Below are 26,734 nucleotides of genomic sequence, written 5' to 3' on the forward strand. Positions count from 1 at the left end.
TCGCTAGATGAAATAAAGCGGATATGTGTTTATTGCTACAAGATGGGGGTTAACCGCATTGCAGCCCTTCAGGCAGTTCAATATTTTAGTAAGGGCTCGAAAGAGGGAAGGGTAACTGTGTTTACGAAATTGGCAGATGACACCAAACTGGCAGGTGGAAGAAGGAATTAAGAATCATCTGACATTTATTCACACATGAAATAATCTAAGACCACAGAGGTAAGCTTCAACAAAAAGTAAAAGTTACTACATTTTGGAATTTTAAGTCACTATATTAATTCAAAGTGGCAAAAATAGTCAGGAACGGATGACATGGGAAATCAAAGCTATATAACTATCCATAGCAATATGCTGCTGCAGTGGAATTAAGTCTAACTCCAGGCCATTAAAAATTGTGTTGTGTACAAAACCTGGAGAGCAATTGTTTCACCTTACTTACCTCAGTCAAAGCCACTGATGGCATTTTATCAGAGACTTGAGCAAACTCAGTATAGTCTAGAAGAGAGGAGGAACAATCAGATGTTTATGAACATGACTTAGGTGGGGGATGTAAACAAATTGTTTAGCTGTTCTGCAATAACTGCCCTCACACCACATCCACATTTCATTTGGGAATTAGTAACTTTTCCCCTGTTCTGTTGATGTGATATACACAGATTTCAGCATCACTGTCTATTGTATACCTGATAACTGACTAGGATTGATTCTGTCTGTCCACATGCAAAGCCCTGGGAACTCCCCCTTACAGTCAAGTGCTGTGAACAAGCTAGTTTTTTATTGTCTCAACTTTGTAAAACTCCAAGGCTGGTTATGCAACCTAGGTACAAAGTCCACAACTGCTTAATGATTCAGCACATCAATGGTATTTCATAACACAGTGTAACGTGTAAATTTCTATAGTTTATTTATTATCATGTTTCATTATACACCTGCTAAGTCCCTAATCTCCTCAGAAGCCTTTGCAACAAGTGAAGTCGACTTGAGAACTTTCCATCAGGTAAAATGCATAAACTCTTTCTGAATAGGGTGATAAATGCATGATGGCAAAACTCATCTTGACTCTTCACTAACCACTCCCCTGATGTAAGCTGGTAGTTACATTATGGCTTTTTGAGGGTTATCTTAAAGAAAATAATGTGAAGCTCGTGTTTTTGTGTTAACATGCCTATTTGATTGACCAACTGATCTAAAGATCTGTCAGTCTTTGCTTTGTGTTGATTGGTTTGCAGGAGTTTGCTGAACAGTTCTGCTTTTAATAATTTACTAACTAAATGTACTCAAATGTTCAGAGGAACTGTCACTTGAAGGTGCAGAAAGTCCTCTGTCCTTTATTCTCAGTGTTATTAAACTCACATTTGCATTTCTGGGAAGATGCACTTGCACATACTCATAGGCCACAAAAGGAGATATTTACCAAGCTGCCCAGGACATGTGACTGTAAGGTTGAGGCAAACTAATTCCCCACTGCAAGAATTGAATGCATGTGACTATTTTAAGGAAATGTCACATGCTCACTATGAAGATCAATTTGCAGTTACTTTCTCCTGTTTCTTCAGCCTCACTTCTCCTAAGCAGAACAGTTACAATATTTCATTTCTGCTGTTATTAAGCAGACCTGAGTGAGGGATGAGGTCCCAAGGAACGCTTTAAGGTAATCATTCTGGAATGTGCCATTTCACACATTAAAGGGACTCGTGTTGTGAGTGCTAACAGAATTTGTGCTGTGGTGAAACAATGAGAGAACTGCCTTTTGTTTGTGTCTCTTCCCTGCTTTTCCACCAAATTCTGTATGCTGCCCTGGGTTCTTTTTGGCTGTCAAACGCCTGAATGTGTACTTGTGCCTCCTGAACATGAACTCCATCCCACAGCTTCCACAGGATTCAGACAGGGCTGTTACTTGGTGCTTTACCAGCCCTACTGAGTTCCCATCCCTCTCCCACACATACAAGTGACCACAGAGTTCACAGAAATTCCTGGATGGATTTGAAGCAGATTGGATTTAAGAGCCCTCAAGCTTTGCAGATCTTTTACCTAAGTAACAGACCTTCAAGCTCCTGCTTTATGTAAGATTCAGGTCCAATTTCAAGGGCAGCTTAAGCTGTCACTAGCTGGCACTGCTGCTGAAAGAAGTATCCAGACTCTGCCTGTCCTTGACTGACCCCAGCTATTGTGCCAGCAGAAGATTCTGGCACTGGTCCACTCAAAGAAGGCAGGCTTTTGACTACATCCTCGTGCTGCTTCTTCCAAAAGTAACTTTTTATTTGTATCCATTTTTCCCCCCACCCACTAAGTAAAGAGCTGTACAACGAGCTGACATTATGCAAAAAGCTACAAAGCTGGGCTAAACTCCTAGTGCTTCCTTCTGCCCAGGCCTGTGCTCAGCTTCAGGTGCCAGGGACAGATCACTGACATCCATGTGTCTATTAAAGGTAAGGGCACAAGTTCTTAAAACAAAGAGAGGAAATATTTAACCACAGCAGCTGTTTCAACTCTGTAGAAACTTCTCAAACAATATGAGCAAAAGAAAAAAATAGCACAAAATAAAATCTCTTCCAGTCCCATTTTTTTTTTCTGATGTCAAGAAGAAATAAATGTAGAAAGGATCCTTTTTGTCACTGGCAAGCCAGTGAGTTAAAAAACACACAGGAAGATAAACTTTTTGGAGGATTTCACATGAGGGTGTTCTGTAGGATGTGCATAACCTGAACACAAGCCATTTGTGTCACTGCCAGTAAGGGTGGGCTGAGGAAGAGAAATCAAAGATGGGATGGGATGGTCATCTGTGCTCCCACAGTCCTGTGGGCTCCCCTGAGGGAGTCTGAGGGTGTTTTGGTAGATTTTCTGCCAAGAGGAGCCAGGCACAGTCCCAGGGCTGGCAGGGGCAGGGTGCTGGCTAAGGGCTGCTGCAGACACCTGCCCCTCCCCACACAGAAATATCCCCAGCCTGCCCCAGCTGAGCCCGGGCTCTGCATGGTTTGGTGCAGATCATGTTCTTCCTGAGCACTTCAATACATACACACAGCACTGTTTTGGAAGTAGGACAGAGTAAGAACAGAGCAGCTGGATTTCAAATCTGGCTGTGAGCAAATATGCACTGAGATTTTAAACATCTTTTGGATTTTTTAGTCCACCAAAACCTTATGAAGATCAAACAACTCTAATCCTTTACAGCCAAATACTTCAATTATTACTAACACCAAGTTCACTGGTGCTGTATGAAATATAAAAAAAATTATGTGATTTTTTTTTATCCTGATTAATCACCTATGTAGATAATTTTTCCCAGCCTACGTGTATAATTGAGAGGTATTTTGAGATCTTTCAAAGGCAAGTATTATTCAAAACTCATGTATAAACAGGAACACAATGGCAATACTTTTGTTTTCCTCAGCATATCTCTGGCTGCCTAAGGAACATGGTAAACCAGCTGCTCTTTTCACTCATCTGTAGGAACAGAGCTGAATAAAAAATAGCCTTTTTTTCCACAGGGATATGCTCTCCTTGTCAAACACTGACTCTTTGCCCACTGAAACGTGTCATTAAAATTATTGTTTTTAATAGTATAAACCTCATAATCAGAATTTAAACCTAACCTTCTAATGATGGTAGTGTTATAAAAAATAACATTTAGAAAAAAACCCAGCCTCTGTGATCCTACAGTACATCTCTTTCTGATGCATCAGAAATGTCTTGCATCCCTCTGGTGTTAAGGATTAATTTGGGCCACTCTTCCTGTCAGAGTCAGTAAATGCAGCTCTCTCTTCCAGCACCAGGTATCAAGCAAGGTTTAAGAACTTTAATCCTGAGCCTACCAAGAGAGAACAAAAAAGGCAAAACCCTTTTAAGTGCCTTTGGAATCCATCACCTTGAACTTCTCAATGCTCTTCAAATATTCTAACACTGAACGACATCAGTCTTTGTAAGAGGTAATTCCTGATGCACTGAGCAAGCTAGAACGACAGACACAGAACCCAGCCAATACCAGCAGCACTCGTGGGAGTTGCACAACACACAGATGAGGTTGGTAACAAGGGCTAGAGGAGGGGAGGACAGCACAGGACTGGGGCTGTGTTTGTATTTCTGGCTTTGCAGTTTGTTCTTCACCTGCACTGGAGGTCATGGGATTTTACTGATTTCTGTTTCTCATCAAGTCAATGAGACATGCTGCAGGACAGCTTATCTGAAAAACTCCATACCCTGAGGTGGTAAAGTAAAAGCTGCTCCATTGAGTCTGTCATCCAAATTGGTGGTGTGCTTATTTATTGATGAGTGGTTTTGCTAATGGCAAGGAGGCTGGGATAATTAAAAGGATCAATTTTCTGAAGAGGATGTTGTTGTAGTTTTATATAATTGAAGTGTTGTTTTTGCCCAGAAATCTTCTCACTTCTTAATGCATTCAGCGTCCAACAGCTTTAACTAGCATTGCTTCATTTACATAGTAAATGGGAGGGAATGGGTTCCTCCCGTAGTTGGAGGGACATTGCTGGCAATATATCCAGGCTGGTTTTCTAGTGCATGCAGCCCAGACACAAGTCAAGTTCAGGATGTGAAAATACCAATCTTAATTCAAGATTCCCAGTCAAGACTATACCTGGTTCTAAATTAAAAAAAAAAAAAAAAAAAAAGCCAACCCAAACTATTTTTATGGAAATAGATTTTGCAGTCTTACCTTTTAACAATTTATGTAAACACGTATTACACACAATATGAAAAGTGTGATGAGTTGTGTTTAAACAGCAGGTCTCCAATCACAGAGTAATTGTAACACACGCTTTCCTTGAGAGAGGTTATTTGAAAGGTGAATTACGAGAAAGCGTTAATTAGTCGATTAATTAATTGATTTCTTTGGCCCAAGTTGTGGTCAGACGGTGCTCTGTGATTACCGACAGGTCTGTGGCCTTGCTGTGAAGCTGCCGCTGACTGTAACCCTGAGCACGCACCGAGCAGAGGCGGGACGAGCACCAGCGACTCCTCCCGCGGACCCGGACCCGCCCGGGTCAGGCGCTCTGCGGGGATGGGACACGGGGCGGGACACGGGGACGGACACGGGGCGGGACACGCGGACGGACACGGGGACGGACACGGGGCGGGACACGCGGACGGACACGGGGTCGAAGCCGCTCCCGCCGCGGGCGCCCCCCGCGCTCCAGCCCAATTATGGCCGCGCGCGGGGCTCGCGCGCCGCCGAGCCAATCAGGCGGGGCGCCGCGGCCGCGCGCGCTGTCCCGTGACCGCGCCCTCGCAGGCAGGGCGGGCAGCCCCGCGCCTGGCGGGGCACAGCGGCCGCAGCAGCGCGGGCGGGATGGCGCGGAGCGGCGCGGCGCTCGGCAGGGCGATGGCCACGGCGGCCGCCGCCAGGTACGCGGGGCGAGGCGCGGATACCGCGGGCGTGACTGAGAGGGGCCGCGTGCCCGGTTAGAAACTCGCCTCCTGTTTGCCGAGACAGTGGCAGAGTTGGGAGCAACCCGTCCAAAGCTGAGGGAGCGCCCGGATGTTTTCCGCTTCGGATAATGCAACAAGTTCCTTCTCACCTGAGCGTGTGTAAGGCTGGCTGCAACAGCTTCAGAAAAACAATATGCTTTGGTGAAGAGTTAACCTTTCATCTGAAAGAAAAAAAAGCAAGCAGATGAGAGAGTGCGATTTGAAAATCTTAGTGTAAAAGGTTCACCTGTTAGCACAGTTACGGCAGTGCCGCTGTGAGAGGGATTGGGAGAGGGATGGAGTCTCACCGTGGCAGTGCTGCTGTGTTTCTTTATCGAACTCTGTCATCCTCATAAAAACTGTCAAAAAGTGAAACAGAGATTGGGTCATGATGTCAAATTTCATGCAGCCATTTGACTGTTAACAGAACTGTTAACTGTGCAGTGGTAAAATGTAACACTGGACCACATTTTTTACTGTATATTCTTTGTGGTATAATCTCAGTGTTGTGTCTGCGATATTAAATTCGTTCAGTCCTGGCCAACATAATTGCTGTTTTAAAGAGTAATTTATTAGAGTCTCCAGGGCAAAATCAATTGCTGGGATGGTGTTTGGTATAAGGAAACCCATTAAGGAACTGCTTGCAAATTCAGTTTAAAAATGTTTCTAGTGGAAGCTGCAGGGATCTTGGCAGCTGGCTTTAAGCAAGCACGAGCTGGATCAAACCCAGTGATCTGGGTTACTGAAGCCCTGGAGCTGGGGACGCCTCAGCGCTGCAGTTGTCCCCGGAATGCACTCTGTACCTGCTGCCAGCTCGGCAGGACCTCACTGTGCTCACTAGCAGGCTTCAAGGGCTCAGGTGGGAAATTAGTCTCGTGTGCTTATTCAGACTGAGATGCTAGTGAGCGCACTTGCTGGTACACTCATTTTTTGGGATACAAGCAGCTGTTGGCAAAGAATTTGAATGGGATCAACTCGTGCCTCACAGACCATAAAGTCAGATATTGCTAACTTGATGAAAGTATCAGCTGGGGTACTGTAAACACATTTACCCTGGCATGCTTCTGGCACTAATTTAAATGTTTGCACTGAGGAGTTAAGAGAGCCATTTTTTTCAAAAAAGTTAATCTTCAGGCTTAGAAAATTGTGTAGGTACTAAAAAAATAAAATTTAAAAGAATCACAGAATATGGATCACTTGCATGTGCATGTCATACTCCAGAAATGCTTCCTTTTCAGGCCATGGGAGTTGGGTGATGCCGTGGTCACTCCTCAGGTGCTCAGGGAGGAAGCAGCGAGTGGCAGGAGTGAGTGGAGATGCTTCTGTCACTGGCAGGAGATAAATACAGAGATGGCAGGTGTGTCTGAATTCTAGAATGGGCTTGGCTTTTCTTCACTGGCCCAGGTCAGGTTCACAAAAACACGTGACAGTCCATGGAAATCAAGGGATTTCTTAGAGATCTGCTTCCCTGACCTGGGAGCCAGCCCAGCACATTCTCACAGCATCTGTTCTTCAGATAAAATTGGGAGAGGGACGGAGTCTCACCATACTTTGTTAGCATTACAGCCTCTTAACCTTGCCTTCCTCAAGTGGCAAGGACACAGTCTTTCAGCAGCTGAGAGATTATTTGGAGGGATTGTTTTTCAGCCCTGTGGCTGAAACAAGTTCAGATAAAACTGCATGAAACAATAGACTGGCACGGCATTACAGTAAAAATCAAACCAGGAGACAAACCCTGGTGACTGGTTTGGACTGTGTCCTGTACATATCCCAGAAAATGGAATGTAAATCAGCTGTGCAGAATTAGGTCTGCTCCACACATTTGAACACCTTCTGAGAATCTGGTTGAGGCAGCTACGATGTTACTGGCACTCTTCCAGCATTCCTGCCAAAGCTTTTCCTTAACAGTCTCGTATGGTCTGTCTGGAAAAAAACAGACTTTGTCCACATCCCTTGAGATACTGTTACCAACATTTGCAGAATCTAAAGGCTTTTAAAGTGGACCTATTCTCTCTTAATTTTGATGCAATACTTCTGTCCCATTTTAGTTTCTTTTCAACTGCAGTGATTACAGTGTGTTTTCAGGCATCATGCTTCATATCCCAGTTGCAGAGTTGGTTTTTAAAAAGTTTGTAGATTGTTTCTAACCAGCTGCTAATAATGATTATTTTCCTCTAAACTCTACCAGTTTGTTATTTACCTGACTCCTAATACAGTGACCATGTAAGCTGATGTGCTCAGTCATGGATAAACTACTGTATTTCATTAGAATTCTTAATTATGCTGATTTTAAAGAACATATTGCTAATTTTAATTAAATTTCATTCAAAATTGGTAACTAATTTGCTGATTAATTTGGTGCTTGGTAAAAAAAAAAAAAAAAAAAGAAAAAGGGCATCTACCTGTTCATTGTGTCTAAAAAAACAACAAAGCAACCAACCAAACCCAAAGAAGCCTAGTTCTGAGTAAAAGAGGTTGGCTCCATTTTTAACCACGTGAATCAGAAGTATAGTCCTGATTGTATAGTTAGAGGAAGATCAGTAAAAGACCTGAGTTACTTGTTAGCTTATGTTTGTAGAGTCATTCTGGGCAAATAGTGGCATTTTTACTTTCCTGCTGCCAAAATTCAGAGCTCCTCAGGCAGCATTTTGCATCTTGACTGACCTGATCTGAGGAAAATCAGTGATTTAGCAGAACTGTTACACACAGTGAATATTTGTTAGATTTTAGTGTAGATGTTCACTGAGAACACCGAGGTGCAATCTTGGAGTTGCTAGTACTTTTAAAGGTAATTTGTTGAGTTTTACTTATGAAAACACTGCATCCAAGGTTCTAGTGATATTTTCTGAAGAAAATGTTGAAAGGTGGGTAAACAAAGCACCTTCTGAAAGACTTGCAAATGAAATTGTCCTTTTAAGAGAAGGGTGGCAGCAGAGGGATTATAGCAGAGTTCAGCTTTCTGTTTCCAAGTGAACCCTTCTCTAATTAGTGTATTCCAAAAGGGTAAAGCATTGCAAACTGTGCCTCGTTTTTGCTGTTTAGAAAGCCTCTTCTGCAGGCTAAGTGCATGTGAGACTTGGGCATGAACTCAAGCTGCCAGTGGTTAATGGGGCCCTTTGTCCTGCACTCTGCCAGTTACTGCTGGCATCACTGGGGGCTATTTTTAGCTCCTCTTAGGGAGAAAAAAAAAGGGTGGCCCTTGTGTGTTTGACAGTTTATATTGTTACAAGCCTTTGATTTTCCATCTGGCTGGCATTTTCTATAATGTTATACAAGAGATGGTTTGTCGTACCTGAATGCATTGCTGTTTATTTTGCTGATATGAAACACATCTAAAAGCATTTTCCCTCTCTCAGGCACTTGGCTTCTTGTGGTATTCTGATGACCAGAACTTCTCCTGTGATGAGCCACACTTTTTCAAGAAACTTCTTCAATGTTGCTGCACCACTAATAAATAAAAGAAAAGAGTATTCTGAGAGAAGAATTATAGGGTTGGTACAAGACTGTGGAAAGATGCTTTAAATGCTTATTGATTTTGTGCTTGCTGTAATTAATCCAAAACACTAGTAGTTCAAAAGACTGGGTATCCCTAAAGTCACATGTAAGACTCTGGAGCATAGAAAGGAGTTCTGACTTTCAGAATTTGTAGAGATTAGGTTTACCAGCCTGAAATATAATATTAAAAATGTAGGAACCCAAAGCCCTTGGCCCATAGCAAGAAACAGCAGAAATAACTGTTCCATTCCATGACAAAACAAAGCCAACCTTGAAATGGAGTAATACACTTAAGAATTTCATCTAGTAAAATATGAATAACTCAACAGGTGTGAAAACCCTGTTCCATTCTCTCCCAAACACATGCTAAAGTTTGCACTTACATTATATTATACTTCTCAAGATTTTCTTATTTCTTTAAAAGAAGAAAAGTAATTAGTTCTGTGATGAACAAACTTCACACAGACAAAGATTTTGAAACCTTGTTTGCCTTAGAGCTAGTGGGAAAATCCCAGTTTATGCAATGATACTGGGATTTTCCCAGTTTCTGGTCCACAACAGTATGAACTGTTTATTAGCTTTTTTTTATTATTACTATACTTAACAATCCTTTTTTTCATAGTTCTTGAGCTGCAACAGATCTTGCCTAGTCACTCAAAGAGGGCCTTTGTCCAATAGTGCTCACTGCTAAGTGCTGTTGAACATATGCTTCATTTTAAAGGAAATTAGGCACATGCTTAATCCCATCTGTTTCAGAGTCAGAATGAAAAATTAAAACCCATAACTGTGTAATACTTTGCCATGTTACAGCAGAATCAGCTAAAATGCTGCCCTAATAGTGTTTCATCTGATTTCAATATCCTGCCTGAGCAGGGGTGTTGGATAAATGAGGTCCAGAGGTCCCTTCCAACATCAGCCATTCTGTGATGCTGGAAGGTTTTCCCATTGCATCTGTTTTTTTAATTAAGCTTTTTTATTTGGGCTCTATGAAGGAAGTAGCAGGCACTAGGTTCATTATTCACTAAAGCTACTGCTGGATGGTGTGTGATATTTTGCTTCTTTATGCAAAAAACAATTACCAGTGTATTACAGTGCTTTCCTCTTAATTAGCAAAGCTGCATTCTCAATTTCCAAAATCAGTGGTAGTGACTATGTCCACCTTTCAACTGCCTATGCCACATAAACCATCCTTGATTTTGAATAGTAATGTGAAGTTTAAATACCTTGTAACTGTAATGTTCTTGTGTCCATTTCCAGGTATTCCATGCAGGAGATGTATGAAGTTGTTGCTGTTGTGGAGAATTACAAACTCTTTGTTCCTTGGTGTAAAAAGTCCGACATACTCTCGAGGCGCTCTGGGTACTGCAAAGCAGAGCTAGAAATAGGATTCCCTCCTGTAGTAGAGAGATACACATCCATTGTAACCCTAGTGAGACCACATTTAGTTAAGGTAATTGTATTTTTCTTTTCTCCTAACCATAATTTTCCTTAACTTTTGTGTGTTGGAATTTGAGTATTCCAGGAATGTCTTGCCTTAAAACAAAATCGATGCTGGAAGTTCTTTGTGTGGCTCAAAACTTGTGTTGCTTTTCTTTAAAGACTTTAGATAAACTGGGGAGAATTTGAATGTGTTTTGAAACAACCTGCCACATGAGGGAGGAGAGGAAATCACTCTTTAATGTGTCTTTATTTGCAAAGCTGGCAGGCATTAAATGAAGATATTAACATTTTTGCTTAGTTTTTTTTTTTTTTTATTTATTTTGTCCAAGCATCTCTGAATGCAAAATAAGTACCCAGTTAAAAGTTGTCAGACAACTCTAGCTTCTGATGCCTTCATGAATAATAATGACTTATCTGTCATTACTTTTCTTCTCACAGTTTTAACTAGTTAATATGAAAAGTCTAAAAAAAAGCTAAGCTGCAGTACAATGTGCTGAAGAGATGGTTATTCAATATAGTGATGAGAAGAAGGAAATGTGGATTTAAAGTCAATTTTTTACAATTAATTTTTTCACAAGAGAAGCAGTTCTATTTTTCCTTTCAGCTTTTCAAGAGCAATAATTAAGAGAAAAGTAGAAAAGTGTCAAGTAAAATATGTTAAATGATGCCTGGATCTTCTATTTGTCTTATATGTTCAAATCTGTTTTGGTAAATAATGGCTCAGAACAGATTCCTTGTAGAAAAACTGCCTCTCCCTTGGCAGATCCTGATTGGTTTGGAATAACTAGTGGAAATTATAGCATTTGATTGCTGTTCAAGATAATTGTTTAAAAATTCTATTTCACTATTCTTTTCTAGGCTTCCTAATAAGAGACACTTAACAGAAAATGAGTTTCTGAAGTACAGGGGATATGGAAATTGGAAAAAGGAATATGCAAAATGCCTTTATTCAGTATCCTTACTGATTCTGGAAAGAAAAGAAAACTTCTCTATTAAAAAAAGTTGAGCAGCTATAATGGAAAATCTGAGAGCTTTCCTTTTCTACAGTTTCCTGAGAAGACAGGCTTTTTTCTTTCACACAGCTATCAGATTGGCTTACCAACTCTTTTTCCCTCTTAATTCACTCAAAAGAAGAATTCTTGTCTCAGAAAAAAGACTCACAAAAGTGGTGAGGAAAGCCATTTCTTCAGATTGCCTCCCCTGAGGCTCATTAGCCTTTTCTCTGCTGCAATTACTTTTCCTAGAGGTTTACATGATGTCCACAGAAGTGCAGGAACATTTCTAGGGAAGTGATTGTGTGCTTGGACCATTTCACTATCCTCTCAAGTAACTCCAGGCAAAGGAACCTTGTGTGCTGCTCAGGCACAAGATGGGAATGGGTTTGCTGCTTAAGGTTTTCCCCTTTTTAGGGCATAAACAATGGAAAAATCAGATTGGTAACAGCAGTTTTTGCTGAGGGGGAAAGCATGGAGTGAGTTTGCTACTTTAAGACTGGGAGAAGGAGGAACACAGTGGCAGTTTTCCCATTTTTCCTGCTGTTTTGATAGCAGTAGGGAAAAGCAGGCCCAGCTCATTGTATCTCATCTTCCCTCTACTCCTTCCCTTTCTGATATAGAAGTAGCAAGGCCATGCATTATCTCATTCCTGGAAAGAGAAATGTCGGTGTTTTTGTGCTGGTGATTATTCTGAGATGAGTCACCTCAGCACAGCTCTCCAAGCCAAACAACACCTATTCCCTGGGGGCAGTCTCTTGGAGCAGAGCTCCTTGGGCTAACAATGGGAACTTGTACAAAAATGACCCAAGAAAAAGTTACAGAAATTTTCTCTACAAATTCCAAACCAGTTGAGGTTATGTATTTGGATGTTCTATGCATCATGCCACAGATCTGTGTTATGACACTCAGACACAGTATTTTCCTCTGCCTTGGAAGGACCTCAGTTACTTTGCCATAATTGCCATCTTTGCATATTGGATTTCATGCTGGCTGTGCTGTAAGAACAGGTTTAACTATGCCACAACCATCACTATTTAACAAAATGTAAACACAAGCTTCAGTAATACCTGTTTGTCACATTTGTAAAAGCCTAATTGTAGCTTGATTTTCAAACCTTTATTTTAGGCATCATGCACAGATGGGAAACTCTTTAATCACTTGGAAACAGTGTGGCGTTTGAGCCCTGGTATCCCTGGGTATCCAAGGACATGTACATTGGATTTTTCAGTAAGTATGGTAATTAAAGTGCCACATGCTAGGAGCAGAACATAGAGACACTTATCTTCAACTGAGAGCACTTTTTAAAATGCCTCTACTACTTCTTTAAACACAGAAAACAAGTTAGCTTTAGTCAGTTCTGTCCAAAAAATATTTTGCAAACTTTACTGTTGGAAACCACTTCAGTATTGTTCAGAAACAGCATTCTGTGAGGTGTCCCTGTGTCCTGAAACAGTCTGGGACAGGCACCTCTCACCCTACAGTACTAAACACAGTGAAGGTTTTAGACAGCCCAGTGCAGGAGAAATGCTAAATATACTTTGCTATATTCTTTAATCACTCTGCAACCTAAATGGTACCAGAAAGTCAGTGTCCTGCCATCTGTCCTGTTTGGGCTGCAGTGTGGTCAGTTTAATTTCCTGTCTTCCAGTTTTACTCTTTCACTTTTTAAGCCTTACTCCTTCCTTCTCTAACACAAGTGTAATAGATTTTTGCTGTCTCTAATCTGTGATGGGATATCACTGCAGCCCAAAAGTATTGCTCTTTAAATCCAGTACCTGATTTAGCCTGATTTAACTCCCAGAAAAGCTGTTTCCATTCCAGTTACTGCTTTTCCGTGTTCTCTGGTTTGTCTGCCATCACATTTTTTCTTGCATTTTTTAACAAAGTGTGTAACAAAGCACTGAGCTGGGGATTGGAACAGGCTGCTAAAATACACAGAGCTGGGCTAATTCTGCTGCCATCTGCTGGAATACCCTGCTTTGAAAATTATCTTCAGTGAATAGGAAAAAGCTTTTGGAGTATTTTTAAACTAGCACATTAACCTCCTTGGGTTATTAACTTTCAGCTTAATACTATATTGCACTTCATGCAGTTTAACAGTAAGAATTAATCTACAGGTGCTCAAAGAACCACAATTTTTAATGGTTTGCATGATATGTGCTCATGTTATTTGTATTTCTTTAGGCAAATAAGTGTCAGTTCTTTCTACTAACACATATAAGCTATCTTTTAACCCAAGCCATAAATCAGTTAAAAAACTTTAATTAAACAACCATTTAAAGCCTACGTTCTACATACAGGCTCTGTGAGAAAACAGCACCACACCTCACAAACCAAAGCCACATTTTGACATTTCAGGTCAAGAACTTCAGTTAAATGGAATAAAAACAGAACTGGACATGGACATTTTCATTTTCTGGGGGGAACACTATCAACACATCTTACTGCTCAGCCTGTTTGGAGGCAGCAAAGGAAGGAAGTGCAGTTGGCTGAGCTGAACCTCTGCCGGTGCCTGCCCTGCTGCTCCTTGCCTCTGGGCATGTGCAGGCCGCGATGATAAACATTTCACAACAAACTCCTCAAAACAGGCCCTGCAATTACAGATATTCCAGAGAAAACTTCAAGAATGCTTGTTTGCTTTAAAAAACGTTATTTGAGTTTTGAGCTATGTTGGTTCCCACAAGCTGCTGAATCCTGTTTTGCCAGTCTGATTCCAGGAGACATCCACATACAGCAGGGAACTTTTCTTACTTTGGTTTCAGCTCTGAAATGATTTGGTTCATAGACTGAAGCACACCACCCTTTTTACCACCTGCAAACTTCATTAATGTATTGCATACCTTAAGATTGACATAATTGCTGAGCACAATGCCAGACTCTACATCCCCACTGTGCAGAGCTCTGCATGCCCTCAATGACAGCTCTCAGACTTGCAAGAGGCACATTAATTTTATTGATGCTTGAGGTCAAACAAATGTAAATGAAGCTACACTTGGCTTATGGGCCAAGCTGTTTAATTACGTCTATGCTACTGCTTTGCAGTTATATGCATTGCTCATAAGGAGTTGGGGAGAAGCTGTATTTGCTCCTTGTGGCATTAAATCTGATTTTTCAGGAATAACAAAAATTAACTAACTCCCAACCATTTCACTGACTGCTGGTGTCAGGTCAGGAGTGGGAGCTGTGACACACAAACAAATCTGTAATTTTAGTCATTAAACTGCTTGTTTGAACCTACCAGAACTACTGCCACCAAAAGGAAAGACTGATTTAAAATATTGGCATTTAACAGGTAACTATTTCAAGTCGCTTTTAAGTTTCTTGGGCATGCTCCAGCTTACCTGTTAGTCTGTTGTCTTGCCACGCAGGACTTTCCTCAGACAGCTTTTTCCCTCAAGTGAATTCTGTGCACAAAATAAGTTATTGTTTGTCAGTAGTTTTTCATTTTCCCAAACCTCTTTTGTAATGAACCATTTACAAAAGAAAAGACATTTTAGGTAAATATAAATGACTACTTCAGAGAACTGAATGAGAGGAGTTGTCTATTTGTAACAGCATTTTACAACAGTATATATAGGAAAAATAATTATCTTTATTTTCTTAAACAGATTTCTTTTGAATTTCGTTCACTTCTACACTCAAAACTTGCTACGCTATTTTTTGATGAAGTTGTAAAGCAGATGGTTGCTGCCTTTGAAAGAAGAGCATCCAAACTCCACGGCCCAGAAACCAGCATTCCTCGGGAGCTGATGCTGCATGAAGTTCATCAGACGTAAAGGGAAACTGTAACAACCCCAGCTATAAACTTGTCTGTACACTTCACTTGTACAAAGTGCCCTGCTCCTCCTTTGGGGCATTCATTTCTTATCTGAGCTCGGGTGTGATCTCACCCTGTGCCAAGCACACCTGCTCAGACAGACAGACATAGAATGTTCAAAAGCTGCAATCAAGTGCAGCTTAAAGCCTTATCAGTACCAGGCACCTGGCAGCTGCTGTAACCCAGGCTATCTCGGCTGCCGTTAACGCCAAACGGCTCCTGGAATCACAGCCCCAGCTCTGCCCTAGCCAAGCTCCTGGCGTTTTTCAGTGCTGTAACTTATTAACTCAGCTTGGTGGGAGTGTAACTTCAGAGCATCAATTCGGCCAGCTCTGCCCAAGGCAGAGGCCAACTGACACACTGCCTTCCCAGAGAATGGCACAGCTTGGCTGCCATTGAGGAGTGGTGCTTTGAATTCAAATGAGTGGCAGAGGTAAGTCAGGGATTTCCCACTGCCCCTAGAGTGACCAGCAACTGCTTTCTCACTGCCCTTGTTTTCAGGGATGAAATGCATAAGGAGCACTGTAATCTGAGTGCAGCAGTCTCAGCTACAGCCAGTGGTGCCCAGTGCACCTGTCTTCTGGAGCTTGTAGTACGTTTGGCAGGCTGAAGTTGCTCCTTGCCACTCCTTCCCTGGTACACCCTGCACTTTGGTTACCTCCATCTCACCTAATGCAAACAGAACACTTCAAAGCAAGGTTTACCTCTGAGAACCAGGTACCTGTGCTGTCCTCCCTGGAAGCAGGTAACAGGAGGCCCTGTGCTTCCTTGCAGACAAAAACAGCCCAGGCCAGCTGTCATCATACATCATGTAAAAGAGCAGTAAACCTCCATTCTTTGAGGTTTTTCAGTACCATACTCCCACTGTGATAACATCATCCTGATTACATACATGTTCAGTACTTCTACTCCTGAATGTTCTCTTCCCAGTCTGAAAAAACCAAGTGAATAGGTTTGAACAGATTCTAAATCCTTACTTTATGCTGCCTTGCATTACCAAATTTTCTTACTGATATTAGATGAAGCTTCAGGCCAGGTGCTGAAGCTGGTCCTTTCTCTGCAGCACATGTAATCCATATGGTTAATGAAGAACAGCATATTAAATAACATAGAAAGGTATGTTTCAAAATAAAGACACCCCTGAAAGAGTTTCAGATAATTTTACTTAAAATTAGAATGTCACACATCCCATCTGTGGAAGGATAGTTCTTATTAAGGGCAGGAAGCTGAGGAAAGCAACAGATGGATGAAGGTCATTTGTACAGAACTGAGAAGTTGTAAAGCAGTTTTGATTGAGGTAATCAGGTATAAACACACACAAGTTTGGGAACACCATTATTCTGCAGGCTGGAAAGCAGAAAAGACTGCACAATGTTAGTGGTGGTGCCAGGGCAAAGAACACAAAGAGGCAAAGCAACATTTCTAGTGCAAAATCACAAAATCCTGCACCCCAGAAAGGAGGAAGGTAAGAATGGAAGGCTCAAGGTGAGGAGGTAATCACATATTACACCTGAACAAAGGAAGGACCTAAAAACCCCAGAACCCTTTCTTAGCAAAGACTCACCTGTTTGATACCTCAGGGCACTTCTCATCCCCTGGGAGTGTGAAAGGTGCACTGGGCCCGTTCCAGCACGTGAAATAACCAGATAGACAGGGCAAAATAAAGTCAGTGCACGTGCCTTGTTTTCAGAGCAGTTTAATATTTCAAAGAACTGTAAGTGCAGTTCAGCTTAGATATTTCTTACCAAAATTAAAGCACTTGCATTTCTGAGAAACATTCTAGACAAAGGAATGTTTCTCGGAGTGAAATGCCCTGTCATTTTTTCAAGCATAAGTGTCAATTTCTACTACATCTTAGAAGCAACAGCAGGCTGTCCAGGCTCTCCCATAACTATGGCTTGGTGTGCAGATGAAGGAGGTGATACATTTTGTAACTTTTGAGCAGTTTATTACATAAAGGTCACATAACTCTATTTGCCTACTTTGTACACAATTGTCTACTCTCACGCACAGTGGCTTCCAAGTTCTTTCTAGTACTGGCAAGCACCAAGAAATTCTGAAATAGAATATCAAGTGCCTTAATTAAGCTCAAATCAGGACCTTGGTAGATGGATCTTGCAACCCAGTTATCAGGAATGTACAAATGTCTTTATTCAAAAAATACAAAATAAATTATCTGTAGGCATGGACAATGACTGTAAACAATTACACGTGTGTTAAATGAAATCCGGTAACTGATGGTTACAGTGATTCTTTTCAACACCAGCCTCACTTCAGTCACTATCCATCCTCTCACACTGATAGCTCAAGTTTTTGAAGTCAGAACTGTCAGTCTTCAACAGCACAGCTCATGATGCATCCCTACGCCAGGAATTAGAACATGCCACCTCCCATTCCTCCGCCCATCCCACCCATTCCTCCCATTGCTGGCTCCTTTTCTTCTTTAGGAACTTCAGTCACCACTGCCTCTGCTGTTGACAGGAGAGATGCAACACCCGCGGCATCCATCAGAGCAGTTCTCACAACCTAAAAATAAGCAAGAAACTACTTAAAACCTGCTGACCATCACAGGAGGTGGGAGGAAGCAAAGCTGACAATTAAGAGCTTTAGGTTACCTTAGTTGGGTCTATGATTCCTTTTTCTACCATATTTACAAAGTCCCCAAGCATTGCATCGTAGCCAACTTCTGATGGGCTCTGCAGGATTTTTTCAACTATCAATGATCCTTCGACACCGGCATTCTTTGCGATAGTCATTGCTGGGATTCTCAGTGTTCTCTTGATTATTTCAATGCCTGCAAGAAACAGATAGCTGGAGCTCCTTGTACAAACACCACTCCCACTGCCAAGGAATGCCCTAGTGGTGGAGATCAATACAAAGAGAAAACTCTCTGAGCAAGCACATAAGCTATTTTTGTCAGTTCCAGGAGGGAAGGTTCTCTGCTACTTGACACTTGCCAACAAATGCAATCTCTGCAGGATATTCATGCACATTTAAGTTTTAATTCTACAAAAAATAGTAACAAGTATTATTACCCTCTATGTGCAACATGACACAAAGCCGTTTTCCATTTGATTTGCCTCACAGTCTCTTGAGCATTAGACTTTGTCTGTCTGCAAAGCCTTTCACAGCCAGCTCCCAACCCTAAACATTTGCCTCTCTGTGCTGGGATACTGCTGCTTTACTGCTACTGGGTCTTACACAGTCCAGTCAGCAATGCAGTGAAAAAGCTCCTTCCCACTCAAAGAGCAGCACATCAAAGAAATGTGATATTTCTAAGATCAAATAACTAAAAACAAACTGAAAGCCATCTGATGAAGCCTCAGGACAGGGGAAAGTGTGCTTGTATCACTTCCACACCCATCTCCAGTCATGTGCTTACCAATTTTCTGATCCTCGTTGGCTGGAGTTAAGGCATCTAAGGCTGGGATGCAGCGCAGCAGGGCACAGCCACCCCCGGGGACAATGCCCTCCTCCACGGCCGCACGGGTGGCGTTCAGGGCGTCGGTGACCCTGTCCTTCTTCTCGTTCACCTCAACGTCGCTGGTTCCGCCCACCTGCGAGCACAGCAGCAAGCCACACGTCAAGGGCTGCAGGAGGAGCCCAGCTGGGACAGCACTGCTGCCACCAGGTTAAGCTGCCAATGCCTAACACGTGCCAGAAAGCCAACCCACCCTCTCCTACACTGGCAAGTCTTCTCCTGTAGCTCAGCAATCAAGAAGCCTAAGCTTTAGTTCATCATGATTTTACCAAGTTCTTCATACCTTCAATACTGCTACTCCATCAGAGAGCTTGGCCAGTCGCTCGTTCAGTTTCTCTTTTTCATATTCACTGGTGGTAACCTCCAGCTGTTCAATTATTTCTTGAATGCGTTTTTCAATCTGACCCTTTTCACCCTTCCCCTTGAGGAGCATGGTGTCATCTTTTGTCACAATGACCTCTCCAACTTTACCAAAGTCATGAGGCTGAATATCTTCCACATTTAGGTTCAAACCCTCTTCTCCAAACACCTGAAAGAAATTATGTGAAAAGCTGCAATCCACAGGTACCTCACACATCAGATATTTTTATCTACAAGTACATGAACCCATACAGCAGGCTACTGGTGCAGAATAACCACACTGCTGCAGTTCCACCCTCTGGGTGAAGAGCCTCTTCCTGAAAACCTCCCCTGACACATTTCATGGTGCTTACTTCAGTCCTGTCACCATCATCTCCTTGTATTTTGACGAGTTGCAGATTTTGACATGGCACTGACTGAAGAACAGTTTGCTGGTTGGTTACTTTGTGCTGCCATTACCTTAAACATGAAGTTTTATTTCAACAGCCTCCTCTGGGTCCCAATATCATGCTATGATTTTGAAGTGCATATTAAAAAAGGGCAGCATAAAGGGACATTAATCAGTGCATCAACTATATGCAAAATTTAGTAGTAAGAAAAATCATTCAGTCAATTCCAAACATTTAAAATAATTATATTTGCCACATCTGAGTCCAGGCAATTCTTTATGGAAGCAACAATTGCCTTGGAGTTCCTCCTTTCCCTTGAAAACCTAAATCCTGCAAGGAGATCTCATGTGACCTTAGTCAGTTACAAGGACATATGGTTGGCCAGGACTGCATTACACAGCAATTATCAGAGTCTGCATTTTAAAAAACAGCAAGTTTCAAACATCGGTTACTGTTACATTTTTGAAAGAACAGAATACAGCCTGCAACCCAGCAAATACAAGCTAAAGATCTAGAAATGCACAGTATTTTCCTCCTTGAAAAGCATTAACATCCCTTGCAGCAAAAAGCCACTGAAAACATCATTACTTACAGCACCACCAGTAGCAATCGCCATGTCCTTAAGTTGGTTTTTCCTGTTGTCACCAAAACCTGGTGCTTTTACAGCAACAACCTGAAGGCCAACCTTCAGTCTAAAGACAAAAATTCAGAGAATGAGTCTAATTAGTATGCCAAATTATTTCAGTGCAGCTCTACCAGTCAAGCAAACAAAGAGATCATCACAAACTGAGGTGGTTTTTCTCAAAAAGGTATTAGACACAACTGGAGTTCTGCCTGAGTTGATACAAAGCATGGTGGGGTTAAAAGCTGTTGTTTCTTTGGCACAGGTAAGAGAAGAACGAGCCTTACACCATAGAAAAAAAAAGGATTAAGTCTCACCTGTTCAAAACTAGAGTGCTGAGGGCTTCTCCATCAACATCTTCAGCAATGATGACCAAAGGTTTGCGGTTGGCATTGGCAATTTCAAGAGCAGGAACTATGGACTGTACACTAGAGATTTTCTTTTCACTGATTAAAACATAAGCGTCCTGGAATTCACATTTCTGCCCTGCAGAAACAACATGCATTATCTGAACAGTTCCATTACAAAAACATATCAAGCATTCTTTTAACTTAACTTAAGCAGGTGCTTTGGTGCAATGGTTGCACTTTCCAACTGCATTAAGAAAAAGACGACTTGTTTTCTCCAAGACTCCACTCTCAATTCTCCATTGTTCTGCTGTGTTGCAAGGCCAGCCTGATATTCACAGGAACACTTTGCAGAGAAGGAAAAGGAAACCCTGACACTCCAAGCTTTTAGCAAGTTCAAGTTTCTGATGGGCAAGGAGCCCCTGCTCTATTTGCTGTGGTGCACAGCATACGGGACTGTAAAGCCTTTAACACAAACCACTGGAGGTGTTTGACCTAACTTATTGTAACTCACCTTTAGTTGTGTTAATAAAATATGGAGAGATGTAGCCTCTGTCAAATTTCATACCCTCAATAATTTCCAGTTCATCATTTAGAGTTTTTCCATCCTGTTAAATGCAAGGAAGTCTGCATTAAAATCTCTGGTTTGCTGCAAAAGCACAAGTACAGCTTTAGCATATCATGCACAATAGATTGAAAGGCTCTGGATCCCACATCAGTTTCATGTGCTTCTCTCCAAAACAGGAAGAATGTAAGAGGGAACAGTGATCAAACTCTGATCTAAAGGAGCTGGGGAGGAATTATGGAAGGGGAGCTGCAGCAGCAGCTGCAGCTGGGGAGGAATTATGGAATGGGAGCTGCAGAAGCCATCCCTAACAGGAGAAGAGAGTCACTTGGCCAGTTCTTACCTTGACAGTGATCACACCCTTTCGTCCAACCTTTTTCATTGCATCAGAGATTATATTGCCAATTTCCTGATCTCCATTTGCTGATATTGTGGCAACCTGAAAGAATAAGACATTTAATATCATTTCCCAGCGCAAGGAGCTTCCTCATGATAAAGAAAAAAATCAGAATAACCATGTGCAACACTGCCATTTCTGCCAAGGCAGGGCAGCAGAGTACAGCACACTCACAGCACGAGGGCTCAGGGCCTTGGGCAGCTGCAGCAGAGCCAGACTCCCTGCCTGGACTCACACCCAGGCCACCTCCAGGCACAGGCACAAATAACTTTTGTTATTGGCACCACCAACACACCTGGAGCCAGCAGATCCACCACACCCTCAGTACTCCGCCATCACTTCCATTCACAACAGAGCTTTGCTCTCATCAATTCTTCCCAAGTACACACATTTATGTTTTAAGACCACACTTTGGAATGAAACTCGAAGATGAAAAAATCTGCCCACTTGTGAACTCACTTCTAGCAGTGCAATTCAAGACTATTTCTGACGTATAAAGAAAAGTACCCAGTGTCAAGATGCACACAACCTAACTTCATCAAACATAACTTCACAAAACTTTTTCTGAGAAACAGCTGCCTAAATTTGGGTTATATTTTATTGTGTTTTTTCCTACCTGTGCAATTTCTTCTGGAGTTGTAACAGGTTTCGACAGCTTCTTCAGTTCAGCTGTGATGGCATCCACTGCCAGCATCACCCCTGAGGATGAACAGGGCACTTGTGAGTGAACAAAGCAAGGTACAGAGCACAGAAAACACAAACCAAGCACCCACCCACCACAACAAACAGATTTCCTCTCTAACAAAAATCCACACTGCAAAAATGCATTGTCTGCATGTTCAAAACCAATAATTCTTGTTCCATACTGTCACTTGTGTATGCAGTGCTGGGTTTTTTTGGAATTGGTGCGAAATATTGTCGTGATCAAGATTCCTAACAGATTTGTTAACATGGCTATTGTATTAATTAAATGCAGAAACGGCTTTAATTGTAGTTCACTTACAACAAATTAAATAGGCTGACTAAAATAGTACAATGATTAGACAAATTAATGGTTGCTCAAAGTCTGCAGTATAAAAAAACATCAACTGTGTTCTCTAAAGATCATATAACCCTTTATGGTGGCTCTTCAAACAGAAAACAAGTCGAATTTAGGACATGAAAAATAAAAGACAGCGATCAAACATTAAAAACAACAGGAAGAAGTTACCTCTCCTGATTTCTACGGGGTTGGCTCCTTTGCTGATCTTGTCAAAGCCCTCCTTGGCAATGGCTCGTGCCAGGACTGTTGCAGTAGTGGTTCCATCTCCTGCCTCCTCGTTGGTATTGTTGGCAACGTCTTGGACTAACTTGGCGCCGATGTTTTTGTATTTGTCTTTCAAGTCAATTGCCTTTGCTACTGTCACACCATCTTTTGTCACTTTGGGACTTCCCCAGCTTTGTTCAATAATAACTGTTCTTCCCTAGGGGGACAAAAACCAAATTTTAAATCCAAGCCAACCCAAAGCATGTTACCATCAAGAGCTCAACTGAGAATTTTGAACAGTCACGGCTGAACACCTTACACAGGGCATTCAGCTGGGACTTCTCAAACACACACTTTAATACCAAGGTTCTCCAAAAACAGAAAAATGGCTCAAAGGCCTTACAGTTCCACAGAATGACTTCATTCTTCAGCCATACTGCTGAAGTCTGCAATTAACTAACACTGACCTTAGAGAAAAAACTGAAGAGATTCCCTCTAATGCTAATATTTTAGCCCAAAATTAAAAATATAGCAATTCAAATAAATTGTCAAAATTTTCATCAGATCACAATAAACATTCTTTGTGGTTGAAAAACAAATAATAGAAATCTCAATTTGTTGCATGTGCTGGAAAGAAAAAAAGCAGACTTGCAAACTTCAATAGTGATTAGCAAAGACAACTGAGAACACTTCAAATTTGTATTCATGTGTTACAGTAATTTCTCAAACACTGCAAGTTTACCAAGCTTTCCTCATCTCAGCTCACACTTGGATCCAACTGGAAAGCTGGAGTATTATAACTAACAGACACAGCTAACATGGGAAACTGTGAACCATACAGGGAGCACAAGGCAAATCCTGCACAAGGCCATTGCTTGTTCACAGGTGACTCCAACAGCCAATACCTGCCCCAAACAAACACGCTCCAGTTTGAGCTGGAGACAGCAGAAACTCAAGGAGCCCCTCTGGTCTCCTGCTGCCCTGAATCTCCTGTACTGTGCTGAGAGCTGGAGCTGCTGGAGAGGGAAGGCACAGCGAGTGCCCAGCTCAGCACTGTCCCTGCACTGTCCCAGGTCCCTCCCTTGCGTGTCAGGTCCGGCTCCAGCCCCGGGGGGGATCCCACGCCAGGGGAGCCGGGCAAGGATTCCGTGCAGGGCTGTGGTGCCCTGTGCCCCTCCCTGCTCAGAGCCCACCCACATCTGCCTCCATGGCTGAACCAGCCCTGGCTGCCCGCCAGGCACGAGGCCTCGCTGCTCCTGAGGCACAACCACCCCAGCAGCCTCAAGGTTCTGCTTCAGTTCCTCAGGCTGGACCTGGGGAACAGCTTATGGAAATTCCCCTCTGTGCCATGGAACAGTTGTGCCAAATTGCATTCCCTACTCCTATCTTATTTGACCTGCACTTCTAAATATAAAGGTGAATCAAGAGTAAGAAAACTCCTCTCTGGAGGAGCATGCTACCAGTACGTTTTTCATATAATGTCTCCTAGTTTGCTTAATTCTCTTTTGTACTTTGATATGGTCTTATTCCTAATGTTTGGTTTGCAGCTCTGGGAAGAGGGGCACAACAAAACCCACAGATAACAAATCACACGAAGGGGCTTGCTCTCAGCAAAAACACCTGTGTTCCTGAAGAAGGGAACAAACACCACCAGTAACTGCACAGGCATTTAGAATGGTCTGGCGTATTGGGAAGCTGAGCCCCCACACAAACCAGTTCCGTTCAACTTGCGGGAGCAATACCAAAAGATTCTGTGAGACTGCAAACTGGGCTCCTTAAAGTGTTCAACAGGCTCAAAGGAGGTTTCCTCACCACACTGATGTTTCTTAAAAATGCCAGAGGCTGACTCAGGCACTGTAGTAACCTCTCCATTTTTAAATGAAGAACAGCACAACCAACAAAAATCCCCTAAGGTTGCATGAAGTTGCATCAGCAACTGCCCTTTAGCCAGTGGATTAGAACTGTGCTTCAGCATTCAGAGTAGCCTGATCCAAAAAACCAGGAGTTAAATTAACCAACTACACTTAAACTTTGTTCCTTTGTGGAAGTAGCCACAGTTTCCTGACACAATTGTTCCTTAACCTTCACCTGATGAGCTTTATGGCATTTTTGCCTTTGAATGAAGCTGGTAGAGCACTAAAAATGTGCAGAAAACACATGAAATGATGTTACAGAGACCAAGCAGCCCTCAGGAGAACTATCATGCACGTGCTGTTACAGGGAACAGATATTCACATAAACTCCAAGAAAATCAGTGTCTGTTCCTCAAAAAGAGGGATCTCATTTCAAGCCCTACTGCACATTGCATGACTATGCAGAATACCATAGCAGGTTTTCCAAGAGACCCAGATCTCCCAGATCTCTATTCTCCAGGACAGAATATAGGGTAACACAAATGAATGCTTCTACCACGAAATTTCATTTAGGCTGGTAATATTCACCAGCCAACTGAGAACTCCACATTACACTTTGGATATTTTTTAAAGCTTGTTAATATTTAAAAGGTAAATTAATACAAAATTGTAATTAGTAAAAAAATTAACAAACAAAACAAGTATCATAAAAAAATCCAACCAAGCCACCCACATGCTAATTAAACAAGCCGACGACACACACAGTTACATTATCTACTGCACTGTTACAGGTTATCAACTGAGCTGGTAACACATTATGCACATCTCCTTAACCTTCAAACTGTTTAGACGAATATAACATACCTTTCACAGAAATCCAAGCAATTTTACTTTGTTACTACAAAAAGCACATGCACTACTGTCCCGCTTTTGGTGGACATGAGACTACAGCTGCTGGCAGGAGCCTGTCCATTCCCCAACCCCTTTGCGTTGCAGCTCTGCAAATACAATCGCGCAGCTCCACCGAGAGAAACCCAACAACTGCTCTGTTAGAGTATTTTCAGCCGGGTCTATGCTAACATAAAGGCCGAGTCTTCCATTACCTTTGGCCCCATAGTGACAGCTACAGCATCTGCTAAAAGATCTACTCCTTGTAGCATCAGAGCTCTCGCGTCTGCTCCGAACTTCACATCTTTTGCATAGGCTCGTGTTAGATGGGGGGCGAGGGCTCTGGACACTGGTCTTATCTGACGGAGTACTGTAGGTAAACGGAGCATGTCTAAAATATTAAAAGAAACGTAGAGAAAAACAAAACAAAAAAAAGGCATTATGATTTTGCACAGCTACTTCTACGGGAAAACAGCGGGAACAGATTTAGGAAGTAAAGCAGGCAGGATGAATCTTTAATTTTTCGACCGGCTGAAATGGAGACACACAATCAGTTGAGCAAGCACCGGGCCGGGTGTCCCCGATCCTGCCGCCGAGACCCGCGGGGAGCAGCTCCTCCCTGCGCGGCCTGCAGCACGGCCGAGCGCCTCCCGCCCGGAGCGGGGCAGGACACGGCGAGGGCACGGCGGAGCGCCCGCGGCTCCATGTGCTCAGCGCGGGGGCCGCGCCCGCCCGCCCGCGGCTGCAGCAGCGGGGCCGTGCCGAGGGGAGCTCGGGTACGGCTCCCACCCCGCTAGGCCACCAAGGGCACAAAGAGAGACAAGGCCGCAGCCCCGCCGGAGCCCCCGCGCCGGGCAGGGCCCCGCGGGCACATGGCGCTGCAGCAGGACACGCGCAGCAAGGTCAGCGCCGCCCGCCCCCCGCCGCCGCCCGCCAGGCCCGCCGCGCCACCAGCGGCCCGCAAGAAGGTGCGGGCCCCGCTCCCGCCACCCGGGCGCACCGCCTGCATCACGGCCGCCCCCCGCTCCCGCCTCTCGGGCCCGGCCGCTCCCAGCGCGCGGCCCCCGCGGTAACCGCGGCCAAAGGGGTGAGGGCCCCCACGCCCTCCCCAAGCCGGGCAGAGCGGCGCGGGCCCGGCGGCCCGGCCGCGTTCCCGCTCACCTGCGGCAGCGCGGGAGTAGCACCGCGGCTCTGCGGACTCGCGGGCACGTCTGGCGCGGCGGCGGCGGGCGGCGCTCGGCACTCACCGCCTCGGCCCCGCCCCCGCGCCGCCGCCGGCCCATGTGCGGCTCCGGCCGCCCGGCCCCGGAACCAGCATGGCCTCGGTGCCCGCCCACAGCCCGCCTGCCGCGCCGCGCCGCGGGCTACAAGTGCGCATGCGGTAAGGGCTTGTAGCATGAACCATTCATGTTCCGGGG

General features: G+C 43.4%; 2 protein-coding genes across 5 annotated transcripts; one reads left to right on the top strand and one right to left on the bottom strand.

Moving 5' to 3' along the window:
* Positions 1 to 4,008: 4,008 nt before the first annotated feature.
* On the top strand, positions 4,009 to 15,173 carry COQ10B (coenzyme Q10B). Of its 4 annotated transcripts, none has more exons than XM_059475607.1 (5): positions 4,009 to 4,020; positions 8,778 to 8,912; positions 10,174 to 10,366; positions 12,477 to 12,578; positions 14,960 to 15,173. In XM_059475607.1, the coding sequence occupies exons 1-5, from the start codon at positions 4,016 to 4,018 to the stop codon at positions 15,125 to 15,127; spliced, it is 603 nt and encodes a 200-aa protein (XP_059331590.1). In that variant the 5' UTR covers positions 4,009 to 4,015; the 3' UTR covers positions 15,128 to 15,173. The 4 variants fall into 4 exon arrangements, with proteins under 4 accessions (XP_059331590.1, XP_059331587.1, XP_059331588.1 ...); XM_059475604.1 differs by lacking the exon at positions 4,009 to 4,020 and adding an exon at positions 5,206 to 5,358; XM_059475605.1 differs by lacking the exon at positions 4,009 to 4,020 and adding an exon at positions 5,382 to 5,541.
* A 2,121-nt stretch (positions 15,174 to 17,294) lies between these two features.
* Positions 17,295 to 26,646, bottom strand: HSPD1 (heat shock protein family D (Hsp60) member 1). Its single transcript, XM_059475602.1, has 12 exons — positions 26,478 to 26,646; positions 25,532 to 25,707; positions 22,540 to 22,792; positions 21,946 to 22,028; positions 21,276 to 21,371; positions 20,882 to 20,975; positions 20,338 to 20,506; positions 19,991 to 20,090; positions 18,933 to 19,178; positions 18,551 to 18,725; positions 17,784 to 17,962; positions 17,295 to 17,694 (listed from the first exon to the last, which is right to left on the bottom strand). The coding sequence occupies exons 2-12, from the start codon at positions 25,703 to 25,705 to the stop codon at positions 17,542 to 17,544; spliced, it is 1,722 nt and encodes a 573-aa protein (XP_059331585.1). The 5' UTR covers positions 25,706 to 25,707; positions 26,478 to 26,646; the 3' UTR covers positions 17,295 to 17,541.
* Positions 26,647 to 26,734: the final 88 nt, after the last annotated feature.

The sequence above is a fragment of the Ammospiza nelsoni genome, chromosome 7, assembly GCF_027579445.1.
Source record: "Ammospiza nelsoni isolate bAmmNel1 chromosome 7, bAmmNel1.pri, whole genome shotgun sequence".
In the NCBI taxonomy this organism is placed as follows: Eukaryota; Metazoa; Chordata; class Aves; order Passeriformes; family Passerellidae; genus Ammospiza; species Ammospiza nelsoni.